Source organism: Buteo buteo, chromosome 15, assembly GCF_964188355.1.
Source record: "Buteo buteo chromosome 15, bButBut1.hap1.1, whole genome shotgun sequence".
Taxonomy (NCBI): Eukaryota; Metazoa; Chordata; class Aves; order Accipitriformes; family Accipitridae; genus Buteo; species Buteo buteo.
In genome coordinates this window covers 19,523,648-19,547,065 of record NC_134185.1, presented here as the reverse complement: position 1 = coordinate 19,547,065, position 23,418 = coordinate 19,523,648, and the positions used below count along the sequence as shown (strand labels likewise).

The 23,418-nt window shown below is 36.9% G+C and overlaps 1 protein-coding gene across 10 annotated transcripts in view; it reads left to right on the top strand.

Moving 5' to 3' along the window:
• The window catches only part of HACE1 (HECT domain and ankyrin repeat containing E3 ubiquitin protein ligase 1), a 52,769-nt gene extending 36,285 nt beyond the window's left edge, over positions 1–16,484 (top strand). For 5 of the 10 annotated variants that reach the window (XM_075046681.1, XM_075046678.1, XM_075046679.1 and 2 more), the window contains 6 exons: positions 4,191–4,387; positions 8,954–9,085; positions 9,792–9,890; positions 10,187–10,257; positions 15,066–15,179; positions 15,584–16,484. In XM_075046681.1, the coding sequence (XP_074902782.1) occupies positions 4,191–4,387; positions 8,954–9,085; positions 9,792–9,890; positions 10,187–10,257; positions 15,066–15,179; positions 15,584–15,686 (716 nt within the window). In that variant the 3' untranslated portion in view covers positions 15,687–16,484. The other 5 variants (XM_075046682.1, XM_075046684.1, XM_075046685.1 and 2 more) reach the window with 5 other exon arrangements.
• The last annotated feature ends 6,934 nt before the right edge of the window (positions 16,485–23,418 follow it).

Below are 23,418 nucleotides of genomic sequence, written 5' to 3'. Positions count from 1 at the left end.
TCCCTGTCTACCCACTTCAACAAACACTACGTATTTCCTGAAATAGTGTTTCAGAAGTAATGCAGGTTCATGCTGTCTCCTTCCTGAGGAAAGTCAATTCATACACTTACTGTAGCATTCAAGAGGATTGGTCAGAAGTCTTTATAAAAATGTAACTTTTCTTTTTCATACAGAAGGACTGCTGTTAGGTGGTGGTATCTGTCATCTAGGGCTCTTATTTGAGAAACTTTGTGCCTCTTGATTGTTGAATGTGATGCCCCTGTTCTGCATTGTCATGAAAAACTTTTCCTCTTGTGTGAAGATGTGATGAAAGGGTAAATTCCCTTTGCATTCCTGTTACTCCTATAAGTACATAAATTCCTTTGCTGCTGCATGCAGAATTTCCTTTGTGTTTAAAAGCTCTATTCTTTAATCTTAATATCAGAAGTTTTACTTCTCCTCAAGAACCAGTCCTTACTTTAAGACCTAGCAAGGTTTTCAAGGAATTGTTTGCACCTCATTCTGTTTTTCTGTAATTGTTCTCTCAACGTACAGTCTTCCTGTGGTGTTTGCTGAGTCCAGGACAGATCAACTCTTAACTTCAGATTTACTGTTTCTCTTCCCTGAAAGTGTTCAGGGAACACGGTTGCAGTTTGGTGGTGGTGCAGGCTCAGTCATCTTTGTCAAGATCTTGTTGGCAAAGGGATGCATTTTACTTCTCTCTCCCAGTACCTTTTTCTGCTGCAGGAGAGTGACTGTGTACTGGGCAAGAGGCTATGGAGGACAGCCAATCTGAAGCAGTACCATGTTGGCAATGCATTGAGATTCCCTAGTCATTGAACTTCACATAGGAAAGTGGTTCCAAAGTAGACATATTTTTGTGTGGCACTAACTTAAGTGTTGGTCTCTGACATCAAGAGATTCCTCTGTGTGAGCAGAATAATGATGCTCACAGGCTAATCTCCATGTGATGTATTCACAAATGAGAAAAACCTATTTTTCTGCCATTCAGTGACACCTTGAGAATAGTCAAGTGTTGTTTTTGTCACCTCTTTTGGAAATGACTAATAAGGAATTCGGGTTCTTTTCTAGTTTGACTCATTACATATTGGATTTGTTGGTTTCTGAATTGACAAGGTTACATATTGTTTCCTCTTTTTTTTCTTCTTTTTTTTTCATTTTGCTAGAGTGACTATTGCAAACCAAACAGCAGTGAGTAGTCTGTTAATATGATCTCACCAGTCCCTCTTAGTAAGGTCTTGACAATCTGTTGAACAGGCATCCTTTAACTCTCTAGATGTTTGTGCACATTCATCTTCTTTAAGTTCAAAAGGTTCACAGGTTTCTTATTGCTTCTTGTTACTTATCAGACACAGAGAACTGGAAAAATTATACCTCCACTCCCCAGAGTAGTTGCTTTTTCTGCCTCACAGTAGTTTCTTTAAACCTTTTCAAGGCCTTTTCCCTCAGCTTTTTGCATCTCTTCTTTTTTTGCTTAAGGTATCTGAGTTGCACAGCAGCAGATGCTCCTGAGTGGTTTTTGTTTTATTTTTGCTTCAGGTTCAGCTATGGGTTATGCTAACTGTTGTTCATGCCAAATACAAGTTACCAGGTTACAGACATAGAGATTCCCTTCAGCTACTTGTCAGGCCTTGAGTAATGGAGTATGAAATTTTTCGAAGCCTGAGACTATTTCCATTCCTTTGGTTTCTCACCTTGCACTGAGATCCTTGTTTTCTGTAGCCTTTCCTGTTGATGGCACTGAATCCACCGGTTGTGTGGTAAGACATCCTGTATCTGAGGAACAGTGTGGACCTCTTTCAAAGAACTCTTCTCTTTAGCCAACAGACATGATGTGGAAGTACCTTAATTAGAAGCCGAAACCTGTATGAACAAATGTAGCTACTTTTTTGAGACTCAGGTGGGTGCATCAGCTTTTTTCACTGTGATGAATTGAGATCTTTCTGCAACAATATGTGGTAGGCAAGGAAAGATCACTAACTTCAGTGATGACCCAGCTAACATACAACTAATGTGCTTTATAAGATGTTAGATATGCAGCTTGCGTGATTTTTTTTGTGTGCTGTGAAATCAAACGTTATTCCATGGGTCTTCATGTTTATTAGGGCTGCACTCTACGGATGTAGAACTGAGGCAGGAAATATAGTCAGAAATTAATAAGGCCTCTTAGGTTTGTTTTTCTCAAACTTCGTATATGTCTGCCTTCTGCTTAAACAGGGGAGGAGAAGATAGTTTTACTAGTGCTGTTGTCCAGTTACTTTGTATTTTTTTCTAAGGAACCAATTACTTTTCTGTTTGGAAAAGGAAACTTCTGCTTCCAGCCCACAAAGACACATAGCAGAGATAAATTCCCAGCTGTGCTATTTGCTGTTAGACTTAAGTCCCCTCTTTCACAGTATAATGAAAATACTCCTTGAAATGGCATAAACAAAAACAAAAATTAATTTCTGGGTCAGGGTATTTTAGGCTGGAGGTCTTAAATCCTTGAATACTTACTGAACTTGTCTCAGAGCTTACCTGTAGTATCTTCTTGAAGTTCTGTGTTGCACAGAAATACCTGTTTATTGCAATTATGCTAAGACAGATTTCCCTTCCTTTTTAAACTACAGGTGCCTTAGGGGTATAGCAAGAGAAAGATACATAATATTTCATGGGATTAAAATTATTTCCTGATAAATCTGATAGTGTTTCTTTGTAACTGCCTGGCTTGAGTCTCTTGATTGGTAAAATACCTGTCAAACAAATGAGTGAGCTTAGTGCTTTGGTCCCACAACATGCTGCCTAGGAGTGTAGTCTCATTGTAACACTCCAGTTCGGTTTCTTATCTGAAGGAGTCTCCCGTTTCCTGCTTTTCAGTCTCCTTTTCCCACATGTTTTGGTTATATCCCTCAGAGACATCATTATTTCCACATTTCATATGTGAAATGCACATATGCTTACTAGATGGCAAAAGTGAAAGTCCTCTAGAAACTACTAGACAGCTGTTAGATTTTTTTTTTTTGAGGGATGACACTGAATTTTATTAGTAAATTATCTATCCCTCTCTTAAACTGGAGCGTTGCTTGATTTTATTAGAAAAACAACACCTTACAGCTTGTGTACACACCATTTCAGCACTAGTCAGCTCTTCCAGGGAAATATTTTAACAGTTTTTGCACTTACGTGTTTGCACCCACTGCTAACCTTTGAATTTTGTGTTATTCTCTGGGGCGCTGCTTCTGCAGTCTATAGCGTGCTAAGACTTCTACTAATGGGCACCTCTGTGACGCTTCACAATGCACAGAAGATGGTGAAGCAAAGAGAGTACTTCCCTATAACTTGCTTTTCTCTAAACCTACTACCACCCTCACCCCTGCCCCTTTTCCCAGGTATTTATCTGTCTGGGTAGCATTAAAGTATCTGTCATGATAGATTTAAAGTAATTGGGATTTGCTTTCTTGTTTAGTGAAGAGGGTAGTTCTCTTGTGCAAACTCGGTCACCTTGTTCTGGGCGCTTTTGCTCAAATTTGTTTGAGTGCCATGTCTGCGAAGGGACTGTAAAGAGGCAGTTTCTGTACTTGACTAAAAGTCAAACTTCTAGCAACTCTCCTGTTAATGCTTCTAAATGACTTGCAAGTTCAGTTTGAAAATGTAAAATTCCTATAAATAATTTTTTTCAACTGTATAGTAGGTCTCATAGCAAGTTATTTAAAAAGAAGAAAACTGAAGAGCAACAGTTCTCCAAGTACAGAAAGGTTGTCTTCCCCCTGCAGTTCTAAATAATTTTCTGGGGGAAAAGATATTACTGTATAAAGAAATATGATATTTGGGTTTCTAAAAGTTATGTGGAAAACTCTAAGATCTTTTAGGAAACTCATTTAACATTGTGTTCTACGTGGTTAGATGCTTTTACTGAAATCTGTTAGTGAGCTAAAATTGTGCAAATTGTTGGTCAAGTGGAATGCCATTTGCTTCACTAGGAAGGAAAACATATAGAGGAAACTTGATTCTTCAATGCTTTCAAAATGTAATAAGTACGGTTCTGCTGTAGTTCATAATGGTGAATCTCTTTTTTCCCTTTTTTATTACTGCGTTATTCTGTTTTTTCTCTAGAGGGCAATCTTCTACCATATATTAAGTAGAACCCTTTTTGCTTTATTCTATTTATTTGAGCAGTTTTGTCTCTTTGTTTTTTTCTTTTTTTTTTCTAGGTATACCTGTAAATTATCAGGATGTAGCATCTATTGATCCAGAGTATGCAAAGAACTTGCAGTGGATTTTAGATAATGATATCAGTGATCTGGGTTTAGAGCTGACCTTCTCTGTTGAGACTGATGTGTTTGGAGCAATGGAAGAAGTGCCACTGAAGCCAGGTGGTGCAAGTATACTTGTTACACAGGAAAACAAGGTGAGTATACAGGTTTATTCAGAAGTTGATAGTATAAGAAAAGCAATTGGACTGACTTTCTGAGTAACTGGAAGCATAAATGGTATACCTGTTTTGAAGGAAATACACAAAATAAAAAAGTTGCCAACATTCTTCCCCCTTTTCTAGCTTAGCATGTTAGAAATAGTACTATTTAAAGTCTCTTATTAGTGTTCAGGTTTGAGGTTGTTCTTTTTGACAGAACTTTTGGAAGGAAAATAGGATCAACTTTAAATGAATGGTTTATTTTAAAAGTTAAAAGTATTACTAAAGTCAAGTCATGGATATGTATACCAGGAAGGTAAAACAGTAGCAATTGCTAAAAGTAAAATTGTAGGTAATGTTGCAAAGTGTGCTGCCTGGTAGGGCAGCCTATGGCACTGGATTGCTCTGCAGTGACATATGGATAATTGACAAAGTAAAAGGCTGCAGGAAGCTTTTTCAGCCATTTGCAAGTCACTTGGTCTCTATGGAAATAATCTACCTTTTAAATTTACTTCAGTAGTAACAGCTTGGAAAGTCCCTGAGTTCTCTGCAGCATTAGTTCAAAAACAAATAAGGAAAAACACAGCTACATTTTGAAAATCATCTAGAAATTAAGATACACATCAGTCTAATTGAATTCTGCAGTTACCCACTAGGTAGTTTTGAGTAACTGTAGGACTGTCATGGGTAGACCTGCAATTTGTTGAATCATTGACTCTTTTGATCCTTATGTTTGCTTTGTGTTTTGATTTTCATTTCTGTTGAGCTAGCCTAACTCACTTTGTGTACACAGTATTCATTCAGCTCTACCAGTCGTGTAGACAGCTGCTGTATTGGTAAATGGCCACTTGGTGTCAGCATTTGTTTTAACAACATTTTAGTTTGTGTTGGAGCAATTGGCGCCGCATTCTTGTATGCTTAATTCTCATTTTCATTAAGGCAGAATGTCATTCCAATAACAGGAATACATATTATTAGCCTGATTCTGCACTGTTTCCTGAAATATAGTCATTCATGAAAGAATACAGATGGTAAACCAGATCTAATTGTGAGGGCAGTGGATGATTAATTTCTTTATTACCTATCAGAGAAAGCAAGGATGTTGATTCTCGTTTCTGGGCAGTCCTAGCTTCTCAATGTATAAAATAGATGTACTTGACATAAATTGTGGTTTCATAACAACGATTTAAAAACTGTTATCAGTTAGCATGAAATTAGAAATTTGCCCACACGAGAATACCCTCAGTCATTAGTAGCTTAAATTGCACTGTTAACGTCTGACTTTGGGCACAGACTAAAAAGGGTGGTTGAACAAGTGCAGAACAGATGCATCCATTCTAGCTCATCAGCCTTCCTTAGCTGTGGCAGGAAGGGGTGAGAGTTTGTGTAGCTTTTGTTTGAAAGGTGGTAAGAAACAGATAACTGTTGTGGTAGCTTTGAAACTGTTAATAGTAATTTATTTTTTTAATTTGAATCTGCAAAATGTGAAGTCAACAAACACCTGTAAGACGGCACTGTGTCTTCACTGATTTTGACAGCGGCGAACCAAGTTGTTGAAAATTGTAGATCTGTGTTTTAGTGGCGTTTGGGGTTTGTTCCCAATTTCTTTAATGTGACATGGTTTTGCAGTATGCTTTAGCTTAGCAGTTCTAACAGGTTAAACAGGAAAGTTTATATTTTTTTACTTTACTTTATAAAACATCTTTTTTTTTTTCCTCCTGCAAGAGATACCTTTCTTTTTTTCTGCCTTTATCTGAGGAACAAAAGATGGCTGTTTAAAACTCATTGTATTTGCCATACCTTTGGGAGAAGAAAATTCAGCTTCTAAAGGAATTTACTGTGTATGCGCACTAGCAGATTACCTGTTTAAAGGATAGCATTTTTTTTTAAATGAAATTGAGTGAATCTTTATTCCTTAAAAAAACCAACCAAACCAACAATCTCCTCCACCCCCCTACAAAAAACAAAACAAAAACCCCACAGAATCCACCCAAACAATCCATCTCCCTCTTACTGAAAACCAAACTAAAAAAGAGTAAATGCTCCATTGAGGAGCAGTAGTAATAGCTGTTTGTAAAAAGTTGTTTTCTTTGAACAAGGGAATCTCCTTTTCTTTACATCAGCTGTGTAGTAGGTGAATGGCTGTGGGACCATACAATGCAAATGTTCCAGTCTTGCAATTGGAGTGTCCATGTAGTGCCAACTGAAGTATCAGTTATAGATAGTAGTGGTTCAGCTGCCTTTTGTCATGGTAATGAGAGACTTCAAAGGGAAAAGTCAGGCTTTGTCCAGTGTCCATGCTACACATTTCTTTGTTCTTTGCTGTGTATGTTTTTGCAGCTTTCTACATCCTTTTGAGGAAAAAAATAAAATTAGAGCTAGGCAAAGCTTGACCATATGCTGTTTTAAAAATTGGTGCAAATCTTCACAAGCCTATGGCTTTCTCTGTCCTCCCAGGACTTGACTGTTTGTGAGCTGGCTGTGATGTTTAGCAGTAAAAAATTACCTTTTTTTTTTTTCAAACAGCTTTGGAATGGAGCTGCTCTCTGAATCTGAACGTCAGAATAAACATTGATCCTTGTCTCACAGTATATGGGGTTGTCAAATCGGGGAAGCATGATCTCTGCTTGATTTACCTCAAAGGAAAATACAGAACAACCCCTCACTCAAACTGACTTTGTCATCATATTTGTGATGCTTGTCTCATGTGTGTTCAATCAAATCTCCCCTCTTAAAAGAAGGCTGGATTGTACCTTTTATGCACTATGTGGGAATGCATATGTAGATCTGAAATTATATAGATACTTCTGTTTTGTAATGTGCTCCTAAGGCTTCTGAGAGGGAATAAAATGTAAATGAAGTCAACAGAGAGAAAAAAAAAATTGACCAGCTTTTTTTTACTGACATGTATTACGTGAATTCTGTGGTACAGGGCTTTAAGCGTGTGCTAGTGCTGATAGTCAGGATGCTCGGCTGTTCCAGGCTATTCAAAACATTTCTTGTTACACCTAAAGCACTGTAAATATTTTTGTAATGCAGAAAATAAGTGTGTGTCTTATTTTTTCTAGTGGATTTTTTTAAAAAATAAGATTGTGAGTTTTTTTCTACAACTCTGTTTTCTGAATAGCCTCATTTATGTAACAGCAACTTCAGAGATGTAAAACAAGTATTACTGATCATTGAAGACCAGTGGTAACACTACTTCTCATCCTGGTATTAGTAAAGTTTCTGATTTCTTCCTGGCGTTCATAAGATGTATTCACAGAGGCTGGCTTTTGTCTAGTGCAGTTAACCTCCTTTCGTTACCCCTGTAATTCCTTAAAGAAGGGAGGTGTTTTCAGTTCCACTGACAGTAGAAGCAACCTAGGGCTATTACTAGATTGAGAGTAGATTTTTGGAAACAGCTCTGCAGTTGAAGATATGATTAGGTTACATTTCTCTTCTTCAGAGCACTTCACACATTAATTGTTTTCTCACTCTAATAAAATGATGGTAATGCATTTAAAAATATCTTCCAACTGCAAAGCAAATGACAATCCCTTTATACTTCTGTGAATGTAAGAAACTGCCTTTGAAAAATATTCTATGTTTTAAAATGTTTATACTTAATTCTGTTTTTCTGAAATGGACGAAAGAAAGAATGCTTGGTTGCTTTTGTGCAGGTTCAGAACATAAAAGTTTAGGTTAAGGTTTTAAAATTAAAAATCAAGGTAGTATTTTTGTAAGATTATTGTCTTGAAGAAAGGTGATAGTTGAGATGGTTTAATTGGGAGATATGTTTCATGATTTCATTATTAAAAATGCATTACTTTGAGTACCTTTAATCTAGGAGTAAATTTTGTTCTCAAGTAGAAATCTCTTTTTTTCAAGTAAAGAAACTTTATTAGACTTGCATGTTTTTGTCAGGGTAGATGAGACCTGTTTATACAGCTTTACTGTAGGCACTTTTGTCTCTCTTATTCTGAAAACCTCCCTCCATAAACAGCCTCTTAGTTTTTTGTGTTTTCAACAAAAGCATGGTTCTGGTGGATTCCTTTTCTAAGTGGCATCTTTTAAAGGGGATGGAATCCCCAAATCTCTAAAGCATGCAAACTATGATATTGTCTACTCACATGGCTATGGTATAAATGCTTTTTTTTTTCTCCATGAGTTATTTCAGTTTGCTTAATAGAATGTTTTTCTTTACAAACATTGCCTTGTTTATGTCCTTAGTTGGTTGCAATGGTGGTTGTATTAGATGCAGGCATGACAAACTAAGGTCTATTCACTTCCTTTACCTTAGTCCAAATCCCTGTTTTTTGACTGGTTTGTGTTATAATTTAAACACTTCTGTTTGGGAGTTGCTTTTGGAAGGAAGGAAGGAAAGGGGAAGAATAGAAGGGGCTCTGAACTCTGAGAGGTCTTCCAAATTATTTTGGGTGGTTTCTGTGTGTGAAAAGTGCATAGGGACAGTAGATGAGATTTGTAATATGTATTGAGGACTGCATTTGTGTGTGTGTGAGTTTGCATGAGTACTATGTATTTTTGCTATTGTATATCTTAATGATGTTTTCTACATTGCAGGCTGAGTATGTCCAGCTTGTCACAGAGCTTAGGATGACAAGAGCCATTCAGCCTCAGATAAATGCCTTTTTACAAGGCTTCCATATGTTCATTCCACCATCTTTGATCCAGCTTTTTGATGAATATGAACTGGTAAGCAGAAATGCCTATACCTTTTAAAATACTTCGTTCAGCATACTTAATCAGTAGTGTAATGATGTAGAAGTAAAGGTCAGTACCCACAAAATAGAAATTTTATATCTTTCACTTTATTTTTGCTTTCTGGGCATCTGTCAGTGAGGTTCTCGATATGTGTATTCCTGCTTATCCTAAGTACTTACAATGACTGTCTTCTTGGAACGTGATAACTTCACATGCCAGTGATAAGTGCCTTAAATTGTTATTTCAAAATGGAATTGGGATATTTTGGCATTTAAGCTTTTTCAGATTTTCTTTCAGAAGGGAGGAAGGAAGGTGATGCTGTCTATTGTCTTTACTTTTTCTGAGTCACAGAATCAAATCCCAATAAGTTTTTGTGGTGGTTTGATTTTCTGTAACCAGCACATCTTAAGTTTTGTCTCAAGTCATGCCAAGACTCAGAGCTCTTTTCTTTTAGGTTCTTTGGCAATAATTTCTAACTCTTGATACTGTGTAGTTAAATTTAACAGATCATGTGAAGTTACCTGAATTCGAGAAGATTCTCGTATTAAATTTTAGTTGTAGGTTCTGTAAGGTTGCAATTAAACAGAAAAAGCACTGTAATTTTTATACTTCTTAAAGCCTTTTTAAAATAGCATGAACACTTGAAATTAATGGTTAGTCAGGAGGACTAATCACAATCTGTGTGCTTCTTATGAAGGAACTTTTGTTGTCTGGTATGCCAGAAATTGATGTGAATGATTGGTTAAAAAATACAGAATACACCAGTGGCTATGAGAGAGGAGACCAAGTTATTCAGGTAAAATTGTCTTTTTAAATAATGTAGACTACTGCATTTTAATCCCTCAAAAGGTGCTTTTGTTGTTCTTGTCATTTTCTCTGTGTGTTTATGGAAGCTTGTTTTGGTTGAAATTCGTGAAGGTTTTTTATACTATATTCTTGCATTAAGTGACTTAGTTATGTATGAATTTCATATGAAAATTTCCATCACTTAAGGAACAAACACACAAATATTCCATTTATTGTTTTACCATTATCTTTTCAAGTACTACAAGTATTTAATGGAGAACACAAACTAACTTATTTTTCATTTAGTGGTTCTGGGACGTTGTGGAAGAACTAACTCAGGAAGAGAGAGTATTACTATTACAGTTCGTTACTGGCAGGTGAGAAACGCTTCTGTAGCAACAAATATATTGTCTGAATACTCTGAAATAAGTCTAGAGACTTCAGATTACTGTACAAGATCACCTAACTAGAAACTGTTTTGCATGCTTTTGTGTTCTGTATGTTGATCAAAGTAAAGTGTGTGTTAATACTTTTGCTGCCTGTATTGCCAGCAAAATGATTGATTACATATTTGTTATACTTGACTACTTTGCAAGAGGCCTTTGTTGCTGTCCCAGGCAATTTTTAACAAGGCAGTAGTGAATTTAACTGTGCTTTATATTCTTCTTCTTCTTGCATATTTATGTGGCTCTTGGCTTCTCCAATAATCAATATAGACTTTAATATATGAGATAACTAGATATCACTTCAGTCAGTGTAAACAGAACATCATTCTCTCAAAGCTGAGTTGAATTGAACATTAGTGCAGCGTGTCAAGATCAAGTGAAGATGTAACCTTATGCAAGAATGTTTGCTTTATATAGGATTTGTGTCCTAAATTCTAGTTGTTCTTCAAGGAAAGCACTTTTATTTCCTTTATGGATTGGGGGCAGTGTGGGAAGGTTTTGAACAATAAATGCCCCTGTGAGCTGGGTGAATTGCTGAGTTTGTGTATACAGACCTTTTGCAAAGTGCATCCATAGACATACGTGTGGCACCTGAGCTGCGTAATCCATGTATTTTTCTGCTGGCAAGTAGAGATCACACCATCTCCTTAATTCGATATTCCCTTCATATTCTAGGATTAGTAGAGTAGTTGACCTTTTGCTTATAAGTTTTGTGGGTAAGCAATGGTAAAATACAAATTAAGATCATCAAACCTTGTCTTTTATACCAAGGAATTTCAGAGTCATGGATGTATCATCAAGTGGCACGGTCTTCAAATTGTATTAGTTTCACTTGATTTATTATGAATTTCATTGTTTTTAGGGATCACAGACAATTTAAGAAGCTAGTTCTGTGCACATCGATCTTTCTTTTTGTCCTCTGCAGAAATGATTCCTGCAGTTCTAACTGCACATCTGTTGCATGCCAGCTGCTGGTCTTTCATTTTTAGTGGACTAGTCCATTTCTAAATCTAGATGGCAAATAAGGTTCTTTAAGATGTAAGGTCATGTTTCAAATGCTTCTTAAAACATTCCAAGTGATACTGAAGCGGCATTCACTATTTTCATGGCATTTGGGATTATCTACTGGATTCTAAGGGATGCTTTCTATCAAGTAAACAATTATGTTGTCTGATTAATACGTGCTTGAGCACCATTAATTTTAGTCACAAATCACATACTGACTTGTTCTTACCGATTTCTTGTTAGTAGGAAAGAAATTTTTGGTATGTCTTTTAAGAACTCTGGGCTGGGATTTAAAAACAAATTGCTTAGTTTTTTTCTGTATTGGCTAGTAGGTACCCATTGTGTTTTTTCTTCAGTAGTTGAAATGTAATAGGTATATTTTTCCACAAAAATTTAACCTTTGAGTTACCTTCTAATAGTGGTATAGAGCTGGCATTTTTGCAAATAAATCCCCAGACAGTCCTAGGTTCTGGGCATGGAAGATTTAGATGCTGAGTTGTCTGTGAGCTAAAACAGCAGTTAGTCTAGTACAGGCCAGTATCTTAAGTGACATTTTACACTAAAAGTATACCTGATTTCAAACTTATCTTTTTTTGGTGTCGCATTTCCTTAGTGAAGAATTTGTTTCTGTGTGTACTGCTTGGCAGGCTGCATTCAAAATTTTCATTGTTTTTTCCATTTCTCTTTAATCTCTTCTGCATAGTCACTTGATTTTCTATTTTTTGGGGGGGTGGGGGTGAGGTGTGAAGTGGTACTATTCTTTCCAATCAAGAGTATGAAATTAATTTAGCAAATTAAATAAAACATTTATATTTGTCTTTGGTGTTTCTCTGAGATCTCTAAATATTTCTTCAACTTTTGCTTTTTGTCTTCTTCCCCCCTTTTTGCTTCAACGTAATGAAGTCTTCCACATTTTACTTCTTTATTCCCCCCCCCCCCCCGATCTGTTTGGTGTTTATAATAGTATTTGGCTAAATTATTGTTAATTATCCATTGGCAACTTTTGATCAAGTTTTCAGTTAAGTTAGACGGAAGTGTTGACAGCTTATCATGATAAATTCTACTTTATTGGTATTCTGCAGGTATCGGGACTGCTGTTTAACTTCTTAGGGGACTGTAGTTTCTGTTGAGTAATAAGCTATCTACTGTTTTAAGGGAATTTCAGCATATTTGATAAACGTGATAGATATACAACTGCTTTTAAAAGTAAAATGAAACATAAGGGAAGGCTTAAAGTATCTGTTCTACGCTTTTCATTTCAAGTAATTTTATGCAAAATCTGCAGGTGGAAAAATAGGTAGAAAACTTAGGATTCAGATGTAAACTTAAACATTTTAATAGCGTTGAAGTTTCCAAAGCTATGAAATTGAATTGTTGCTCTTGCTAAAGGCTATTTGCACATGCAGTAGGAGAGAGAAGATCTTGTGATCTTATTTGCACATACTTGGAAGGCTTTCTTTACTATATTGGCAGTGTTTTGCTTGGAAAGAAAACTCATTCTTGGAGGCATATGTTGGCAGCCATCTGTTACTTTTAAATGTTCAAAGCCCTGATCATACTATATGATTTTGACCTGTTGTATGAAAAACATTTTAATAGGTTAGATTGTAAAAAAGAAAAAGAAAATAAATTACCTAATAGTGGACTGAATGAGAAATTTTTAACAGTTAGGTCTGTGTTTTATTGCTGATTTGAATGTGGAATTCTCTTGGTTCATTGGAGGGAGGAAAAAAAAATTCAGTGCAGGGGAGGCAGCACTGTATTAGAAATGTGAGCCAAAACCATGGTATAAAAGAGTACTGCTGTAAAATCTTTACAACTGTTCTGAACTGTGGCTGTGAGCTCAATTCTGTTTGTATGTCAGAAATAGCATGCTGCAAATAAACAGCACTTTCCTCCATAGTGGTTGCCTTATATACCAGTGCTAGAACTAAATGCCCAATGTTGTTGTCATTAGGCTAGGTGATACAGATTTATGTGTTGGATGATATAGCTAGCTCTTAAAGGTATGTTCAAAAAATATTATTACAAGCTCTGTCCTAGCTCCTTAACATTTGGCAGTAGCAACCCCTTACTATTCCGCATTTCTGCCAAGAAGCTCTATTGTGAGTGGAAACATTACTTCATTCTTCTTTTCCATTCTTGCTCCTGGTTTTTAGAGTCACTTTGATTTTGTGAATATGGGACCATTGTTTTTAATGTAAGTACCTGTAATCCAAAATTCTAACAGCTGTTATATATTTTATGGAAGGTTTATTTTGTTTTATCAGATTCTTTCTTTGCTAGCTACAAAATCACAGAATAGCTGAGGTTGGAAGAGACCTCTGGAGATTGTCTAGTCCAACCCTCTGCTCAGAGCAGGATCAGGTAGAGCTCAAGGTCTTGTCCAGTCAGGTTTTGAGTGTCTCCAGGGGCGGTGACCCTTCAGCTTCTCTGGGCAACTTGTTCCAGTGTTTGACCACCTCACAGTAAAACAGTTTTTCCCATGTTTAAATGGAACTTCCTGGATTTCAGTTTGTGCCCATTGCCTCCTGTCCTGTTACTTGGCACCACTGGGTGCTCCATCTTGAGCCTTGTGCTCCATCTTATTTATTCCTCCCTTCAGGTATTTCTATACACTGATCAGATTCCCCTGAGCCTTGTTTTCTCCAGGCTGAATAGTCCCAGCTCGCTTTCCTACTGCGTCAGGTGCTCCAATCCCTTACCATCTTAGTCACCCTTTGCTCAACTTGCTGCAGTTTGTCCCTGTCCCTCCTGTAGTGGGAGACTGGAGTTGGACTCCACATGTTTCTCACAGAGTACAGGGAAAGGATCATCTCCCTCGACTTGCTGGTGATGTTCTTCCTGATGCAGCCCAAGAGGCTGCTGGCCTTCTTTGATGCAAGGATGCATTGCTGGCTCACGTTCAACTTCTTTTTAGTTCTTATCCTTTCATTATAGTTTTTGGGTTTGTTTTTTTTTTTTTGGTGTGTGAGGGCCATGCTAACAACATGTTGCCTCGTAATGCATACCGACTTAAGCTGATATTATAAAAATATCTGAATTTTATTCTATTTGTCTCTGTTTAAAATTATAGGAAGGGACTCTGAAGACTCCAGGGCTATTGTCTATTTACACCTTGAGTAATCCTTGAATAATATATTGGTAAAAGGAAAAAAATAATGATAATATTAATGAGTAATACGATTAAGTGAGAATGCATTCCTGAAGATGCTGGTGATTTTTTTCAGTGTGTTCTGGTTTTGCTATATATTGTCACTGGGTGATAGTGTGACTGATGTAATGGTTTTATTAGTTAGTTGAAATATGTGGTCTGGAGTAATAAATGAAAAGAGATGTCAAGGACACTGGTTAGTTGTCCCATCGATAGTAATTGGAGAATAAACTTTTATGATGCATTATTTCTTAAACTGTAAATATAAATATCCATAGATGTTTGCCTGAACTGAGATAACGTTCCGTTATAAAAACTGGTTGTAGAAGTGCAAACAGAATTCTCTTAAATATCATTCAAACAATATGATGCCTAATGTAAATGGACAAATGCATTATTCAATATTGTAATTAAAAGCATTTAGACAGTGAGAATTTTGATATGGGTAAGAAAGGGAGAGGCTTGATAAAAGTATTAGTAAATGGTCACATGTAGCAGTAGGAGATATTTGCAGTGTAAAGATTATATTTTTTGGCTTATAATGTTCTTGTAATAGTCTAATTTCTGTGAATTTTCTCAGTTCCAGGGTGCCTCATGGTGGCTTTGCCCATATAATGGGTGGCAGTGGATTGCAAAATTTTACAATTGCTGCTGTGCCATATACTGCAAATCTTTTACCAACATCAAGCACGTGGTATGCTAACTAGTGTTGTTGAAATATCTTAAAAATGGGGCTTTTTCACGTCAGTCGCAGTGAAAAGTAGAGTAGTGTAGAGTATTCACTATCCAAGATGAAAGTGATGGGTTTTATCTCAGATGATGTTACATTATGCTTGCTCGTTGTTTAACTGCTTCATTTTGCTTAACTAAAAGCAGTGGGATCAATAAGGGAATATTCAAGTTAAATTATTGTATTACAATTTACTGAAGTGAAAAAAACCTTATTTCCTGCAATATATTTGAATGCTCAATGGTGTCGTAATGCAGCACAGGTTTGTTTTCTCTCATGAATGTGACATCTTCAGGGTTTTCAATCAGAAAACTTTACTGTTGGGTTTCTTGCTGAACTGTGATGTGGCTTTGTTCTTTTCTTTTCAGTATCAACATGCTCAAGTTACCTGAATACCCAAGTAAAGAAATCCTTAAGGACAGGCTTCTTGTGGCGTTGCACTGTGGAAGCTATGGTTATACAATGGCATAAAGAAGTCTAGAAAACTCATCTGACTACTGATGTGCAATTCTGAGTGGCAGAAGTAATTTTAGAAACTGTCAATAGAAAAGCAGCTTAGATGCTGCAGCCCATTGGCAGGGCTGGGCTTCAGAATTTGTACAGGATCATCAGCTTTTCCTCCATTACATGTTGTCAAAGTAACTTTGATACCATCATGACAAACTTCTCAGCATGCTGTATTTTCATTTTTTAAAATTATAGATCTGTATGGAAATCAGTTTACATGCTTTTCATTATTACTTCAGTCTGAATCAGAAAGTTTGTCAGAATCTCTTTCCGTAGTTTACTTTTGATTTTCAACTATATGGTTGAATGACATTTGCATTTTAGTTTACTTTGCACTCAGATGGCATACTGCTAATGGACAGACTTGTACTTTATGCCTTGTTGCATGTGAAAGTGCCGTTTATTTTTAGAGAGAATGCTATAGAAAGTTCAATTTGGATATTGTACAGTAAGACAGATCTGATGTATTTTCCATTTCTTTGCATAGTAACAGAAATAAAATTTTATAACTTTTTAGTATTTTAATGTATATAGTCTGTAAAGATTAGACTGGAAAAAATAACAGATGAACTTAATATCTAATTTATATTAGAATTTACACTATATTCTACTAAGTATTTAAAGTATTTGTGACTTTATAGTCAACTTGCAGTTTAGAATTTGTAAATATTATTTAAGATCTATCCATTTGTTTGAATGCCTTTACTCTTTCCTTGACATAATTGTATGTTCAAAAGGTATTATTAAATTTTAATATTTTTATCAGAATCTGAATGTGACAAGTTTGTGTGTCTTTGTGGGTTTTTTATTTATCCCCCCCCCCGGATTTTATTCATCTTACTATAATTTAAATTGTCATGGAAGCAGCATTTGAGAAGGCATTGTCAAAGTGTGTGGATGGACATAAGTAAATGCACAAGGAAGGAAGTTGAGCTTATTGAGATTAACTGGCAAGACTATAATAATCAGAATCTCATGCCAAAATTTATAGAAAATTAGAATATATCACTTGAATAATATATAAAAATACACAGCAGTGGCAAATCAGCATGTGTTTTTGATAAGTAGCTGCACATGTTGGGGTAGATGATGCATTTGCATAACTGCTTTTTAGGGGCTCTACAGTAGGTCTACATTATTGTTTTGGTTCAGGCTAGTAGTGGTTTTTTGGTTTTGTTTGATGGTGTGTTTTCTGTTGTTGTCTGTTTTTTTTTGTTTTTTTTTGTTTTTTTTTTAATTTGGTCATCCCTGCTTGTCATGCAAACTGAATTCTCTCCAGGTGAAACTAAACATTTGGATCATGAAAAACATGATCCAAAAATGTACCAAATGCTAATGGATGAACATCTAATTATGTCTCCAAGACCTAACTGATCTGAAGAGGTGATCTGAAGACTTAGTAAATGAGTGCAGATATAGTGAATCCCCTAACCACCTAAATTTTAAGATCCAGGTCCTCAGCACAAACTGCTTCTGATCCATTCATGCTTTCCTAAACGAAGTGCTAATATATGTGTAGCCTGAGTTCACCAGCTGTGATCTGTCTGGGCTGCTTACTTAGTGCTGTTTTATCAGATTTTACTTATTTTAATCTAAAACATATATAACCTCTCCAGGGGTGTGAGAGAGAAACCTGTGGACCATCTGATTCAGTGGTGCCACAGTAATTTTCCTTTGGGCTAAGCTTTATACATAGACTTACTAGCTTGATTTTCCTTTCAGTTCTGTTTGTGCACATGTATGCATAAATGTTGGTTTAAATTCTTACGTGGTGTTTCTGACTGCAACTTAAGGAGAATACCGCTTTTAGTTAGTGGAAAGAGCAGACTCTTCCAGCAGGTCAATCCAGTGAAAGCTGGTTAGACTATTGCTTCAGTCAGTGGAGAGCTGCTGTTTGTCTCTGGCATGCTCTAGGAAGCTTAGACTGTTTAGATAGGTTAGATGTTTGAGGCTGTAGGGGGTTTTAGCATTAAATCCCAATTATCTTGCATCCTTCAGTTAGCAAAAGTACTTCACTTCTCTGCACAGTTGGGCAGTGCTTGTTTCCCTGGCTATATAGCTTATTTCTTTGTGTGCCTTTGCAAGGTAGATTGATTGCAGGACAGTGTATTGAGCAATACAAGGTATTTGTCAAGAATTATGTATTTTTGTTTTCTTTATGTAAACTGGGATTTTATCTTTATCTGAGGCTTTTACTGTAAATACTGTTGTTCATTTACTGCTAGGCAATCTGTAATTTTTTTTCTTTTTCATTTCACATGTTCTGTTTCATGGTAATATACAGCGATTTGCAGGAAATGGAAACCTTGTGTACTCCTGTGTAGTGTCCAAAACATGTCATACCATGACAAGGGGGAAAAAAGAATCAGATTCTTTTTCTTTTTTTTTGCACTTACACTTTTGTGTTATACTGTAGGTGACATAGGTATCAACAAGCTGAATTTGGTCTCAAACAGTATTCTTAAAATGCTCAGCAACTAGTTTTGAAATGTAATGGAACACAGAGTTTTAATGTTCTCAGCAGTTCCCTATGACAGATCTCCGTTACAGCCTCACAAATGGTTCAGAAGCAGATTACTCCTTCCTCCCCCATACTGATGTTAGTCATGTCCTATAGGAGGTATCTTGTAGTATTTCCTGTAATATTTGTACCAAAGACTCCCTTGATAGGTCAGAATGAAATTTTATTAAAATACTCCTGCAATAAAAAAGCATGATGAAAATATGTAGAAAATGGGAATAGAGCTCTTGATACTGGACCCTTGGTATAACAGCAACCTTGTTATTGCGTGTTTTGAGTAAGTTTTTTCCTGCTGAAACACTGAACAGTACTGTCTGCTGCAGTTGACCATGTGAAGTTAGCGGGATTTAATTACTGCTTTGAAAGACTGTTTTTCGGACACCTGTGCCCTGTTAGCAACAGGGTATGAAAAGCCTGTTGAAAAACTATAACTTAATATAGCTTATAGTTTAGAATGATTAATTGGTTTGTATTTGTTCTCTCCCACTGTGCTAGAACAAGGCAGGGTGAGTGTTTTATCTCAAAAAGAACAGAACAGATGTCTTGTCAGATCATAGATCATGAGCGCTCATTAACTTTTATTATCTTTATGAAATGTTAGACAGCAAAGCCTGGGTTTTGATGCTTGAAAATGTGTTGTGCATCTAATGTTGCAAAACCATTAAAACCATAAACTGTGAAATGTAGCTTAATGACTTCCACTGTATGTTCCGTAGTCAGTAAGATTGAAAAGGGAATGAGAGGGAGAAGATGGTTGGCCTGAATTTTCCAGAGTCTTGGGACTTGCATATGTACAGTAGAAAAAAATGTTAGGACCATCTTTGCTTTGGAAGTGTGTGAACGCTATAATTTTGAGTTTATACTCCTAAATAAAGTTTTTGTTTATTTGGACTGTTCTTGAAGTCTAATGAGCTGATTCAGCTTTCAAAGTACAGCTCAACAGTGCCTCAGAAAAGCCTTGCTCTTCCTCTTCCAGACCTGAGCGGGAGTGGAAGCTCTCTTCACGACATCCAACCTAGATTGGCAAGGAAGGTGAAGAAGATGGCTCAGATGGCTTTAGAAAAGCATTTGAATAAATAAGTAAATAAATCTTATTTCCCTTATGATATGCAGACAAGCAGTACGCCGTAGGTGTTTCTCCAGGTCTTAACGTGTAGGTGATTTTCCAGTAATACTTGTATGGCGTTGCACAGGAATTGAGCACAGAAATTGAACCAAGCGATTGTCATTCCTTTTGTACATGTAGTGGGTTGATCCTTCACTCAGAAGGAAAGTCGTCTCTGCAGTTCTGCTCCCTGGACACAAGAGGTTCTTTGATGTTCAGGCAGTGGAAGTCTCTTGCTGGCACTGGCCTGCTTCCATTCCTCCCAGTGCCCTCTGACAGCCAGGCATCCGTGGCTGAAAAGCAGAATCCAGAGTTCCCTCAATGATCAAGACTTAATTTTTTTTAACTGATTGAATCTAAAGAATACAGCTGCTGAATGATATCCTCTATTCCAGGTAGTAAGTTGTGCTCCTTTTGGTTGGGATAGAGTTAATTTTCTTCATAGCAGCAGGTATGGGGCTATGTTTTGGATTTGTGCTGAAAACAGGGTTGGTTGGTTGATAATTCGGGGTTGTTTTCGTTGCTGCCGAGCAGTGCTTACCCAGAGCCAAGGGCTTTGCTGCTTCTCCCCCCACCCCACCAGCGAGCAGGCTGGGGGGGCACGAGGAGTTGGAGGGGACACAGCTGGGACAGCTGACCCCAACTGACCCAAGGGATGTTCCAGACCATATGACGTCATGTTCAGCATATACAGCTGGGGGAAGAAGAAGGAAGGGGAGATGTTCAGAGTGATGGTGTTTGTCTTCCCAAAGTAACCGTTACACGTGATGCTGGAGCCCTGCTGTCCTGGAGATGGCTGAACACCTGCCTGCCCAGGGGAAGTGCTGAAGGAATCCCTTGTTTTGCTTTGCTGGCGTGTGCGGCTTTTGCTTCACCTGTTAAACGTCTTTATCTCAGCCCGCGAGTTTTCTCACTTTCACTTTTCCAGTTCTCTCTCCCATCCCGCTGTGGGGGCAGTGAGTGAGTGGCTGTGTGGGGCTGAGTTGCCAGCTGGGGTTAAACCGCGGCAGAAGCAATCAGTTCAGAAATCAGAAAACAAAGATGGTACTATCTCTCTGGGAATTTCTCTTGCGTGTTAGGAAGAATGCTTGTAAGAAAACTAGCTGATTAATTAACACACTGATAAATATGAACTGTGGTAAGAGGAAATGGATGACCCTGTCTTAAATCTTACCAGACAGGCATAGTCATCTGTATTTAGCACCTTTTATCTCCACCACAAGCTTTTCGAATGTGATGCAGATGTTGAAGGGTGAAGAACAAGGTGTTTTCCCAAGATGGCTTTTCAGATTTTGAAGGCTAGTTTCTTTTTCTCTGTAGTTTCTATGCTATTTTATATATAATATATAACAATAAATATTTAAAAAAGTATAAAACAATATAAAATATATACATTACATAAACTCAAAGTGTTTAGATTATATATAATATATTTAAAATATATATACAATATTATTAGTACTAGTATAGTAAAATGTTACATACCGGAGTGTCTTAGGCTGTGGAGATTTTGTTTCCCTCTATTAATGTGATGAACTGGGTGCTTTTTTTTTTTAATCTTGTTGCAGATTAAATAAAGAAGGCTTTCAATTTTGGCCTTGTAGTTGGGAATTTTGCATGTATGTGTGTGTTTTCCTTACCTTCATTTTGAAATAGTGGGTCGGTTTTCAATTAGGCTGTTGAATTTATGGGCAAACCAGTAGTTTGTACATGCAGCTGTTACTAAGAATTTTTATCATGTCCATAGAAAAGTATTTCTCCAGTTAAGAAGTAAAATGACCCAACTACTAAACTGATGCTAAGAACCAAAGCTTTAAATCAACTAGATTAAACTTCCTGAGGGATTCTTGAGTTGTAAAGATAAGTGCTTTTTCAAGTCAGAACATCTGTTTATACCCAGACTTACTATAGATAATCATACAGCTGATAGACTAGAGACTGTGATATATGTTTTATAGACACACTTGTCAATTCAACAAATTTTTTACTTTCTAAGGACAATAACAGAGTTAATGGACGTTTGTGGGACTAGCTGTAGCTTAGAGGCAGTAGGAATCAAACCACATAAGGAAACCTAGCATAAGGTTACTTACTGGCTTACTCTTATACTTAGTTTCATTTGAAAGTAGCTCTATACAGTTAGGTAGATTGTAACATTTCTAGTTAAGCGTATAAAGTAGTATTTCTTGTTGCAGTTATAAAAATCTGCATGTAATTTTAACTAATGGAATAAATTAATAAAATTTGAATTAAAATAGAATGGGTTTCCTATGCACCTTTAGTTTGGTTTTAAAAAATGGCATTATTGTGTGTCTTTCCATACATGGCATATAATGTAGTGGAGCACAATTTTTTAAAATGCTTACTTAGTATGTTTGAAATATTACAGGTAAGCTCAAAACACCAATGAGAAGGGCTGCAATGTTCCATTGAAATATTTCCACTGAAATCAATGTCTTCCATCTATCTTGGTCTCCTCATGTCATTGACTACTGTATATTGCTAATTTTTCTCTTACAATAGAACCCTTCCAATTTCTAATCCAGATTTTTCTGGACCATTTTCTCTGAATGTAATATGTACCCATTGATGGAAATAACAAATAATATCCCTAAATGCGTGTTATTTTTTTTCCATGAGAAATTGTTAAAAAAACCCCCAAAGTTATGCTAATATGATTAGAAACTGATTAATGCCAAAACGTGTAGAAATGCAGCAGGAGTGCAAACATAGTGTAGGCATGTGTCCCTGAGCCCGCTGCTTGCAGCTGTATATACTTGCTGCATTAAGTGCTTGTGACATTCTGTGCCAAGAGTTCAGCTATTGAGTTTCATATAGCGCCGAGTGATTCATCGGGATTATTAGGATTCTTCTGGGATAGCTTCACTGTACTGATTGCCTCTGACAGATCAGTTTGCTTAGATTAAAAAGCAATTGTTGCTGTCTAGTCAAATTTATAACCTCTGGTAAAAGGAAACTGAACCTTAGTGCTGTCCAGTATATAAAAACACCTTGGTCTACAAATTACATGGACTGGAAAGAAAACTGAATACCTGAAGAGTGGTTTACATGCACATTGGCGAAGATTTCACAGGTATCTACTACACAGCTTGTCTGTGTTAGTAAGTTTATTCTGACGTATTTAGGTGAGTCTATGTAGAATCATTATTTTAGATAAATTCTTCTAATTGCTGTCTCTAGAAATAAAGTGATGCTATTGATTGGTATTTGGACACCTGTGGATGTTATGGCAGTATGGCTTTTAGGTGTATGTCACCTAAAGGAAGGGATTGTACTATAGGGAATCTAAATTCCGTAATAGATTAGGCCTGGAGACAACTAATGCACTTTACCCCTGATTTGTGGCACGTATTAGCGATGCTCTGTGTAAGACGTAAGCAAGAGAAAATAAATGGTAGAAGCACACTTCTGAAAGTGAAGGGTATCTTCAGGGAAGAGGTGAGTTGTATCCTATGGAAATGTGGAATAACAGGGGTGTTTTCAACAACAGATATGTCATTCAGCTGGCAGGTCAGAAAAGTGCCTGGGCCCCCTCGAGATGTGATCCTTTTTTCTTCCCCACCTGGTCCGAAGGCTGCAGTCTGTTGCCACAAACTGGGAAGACTGGTTGAGCTCAGCAGCTCTAGAGGAGGGTTGGTGGGGATGGTGAATTTTGTCTTTCACATTTGGTACTAGTCCAGAATGAATCTTCTGCTGACTCATAATTTTGATGATTCTTTTTTCCTGTGCCTTAAAGTAGGTTTTCTTGGCAGTATTTGCTGAAGCAAGTTAAGCTTCTGCTGAAAGGGCGCTGCTTCCGACTGTGTATGAGAAGGGGCTGCCTTCTGTACAGACAAGATGCTACCCATTAAGCACAACAGCATGCATAACTGCTAAAATGTGTCTCTAATTTAAGAAAGCTCCAAATGTAAACTGCGTGGGCAAGACACGTGGGAACTGATTACCATATTTCTGCTTTTGGTCCCTAGCTTGTTGACATGTTTTTCAAATGCACCTTATTTATGTTGCCTGTATGTCTTGGAAATAGTGTATGTGTACTTTTAAAACAA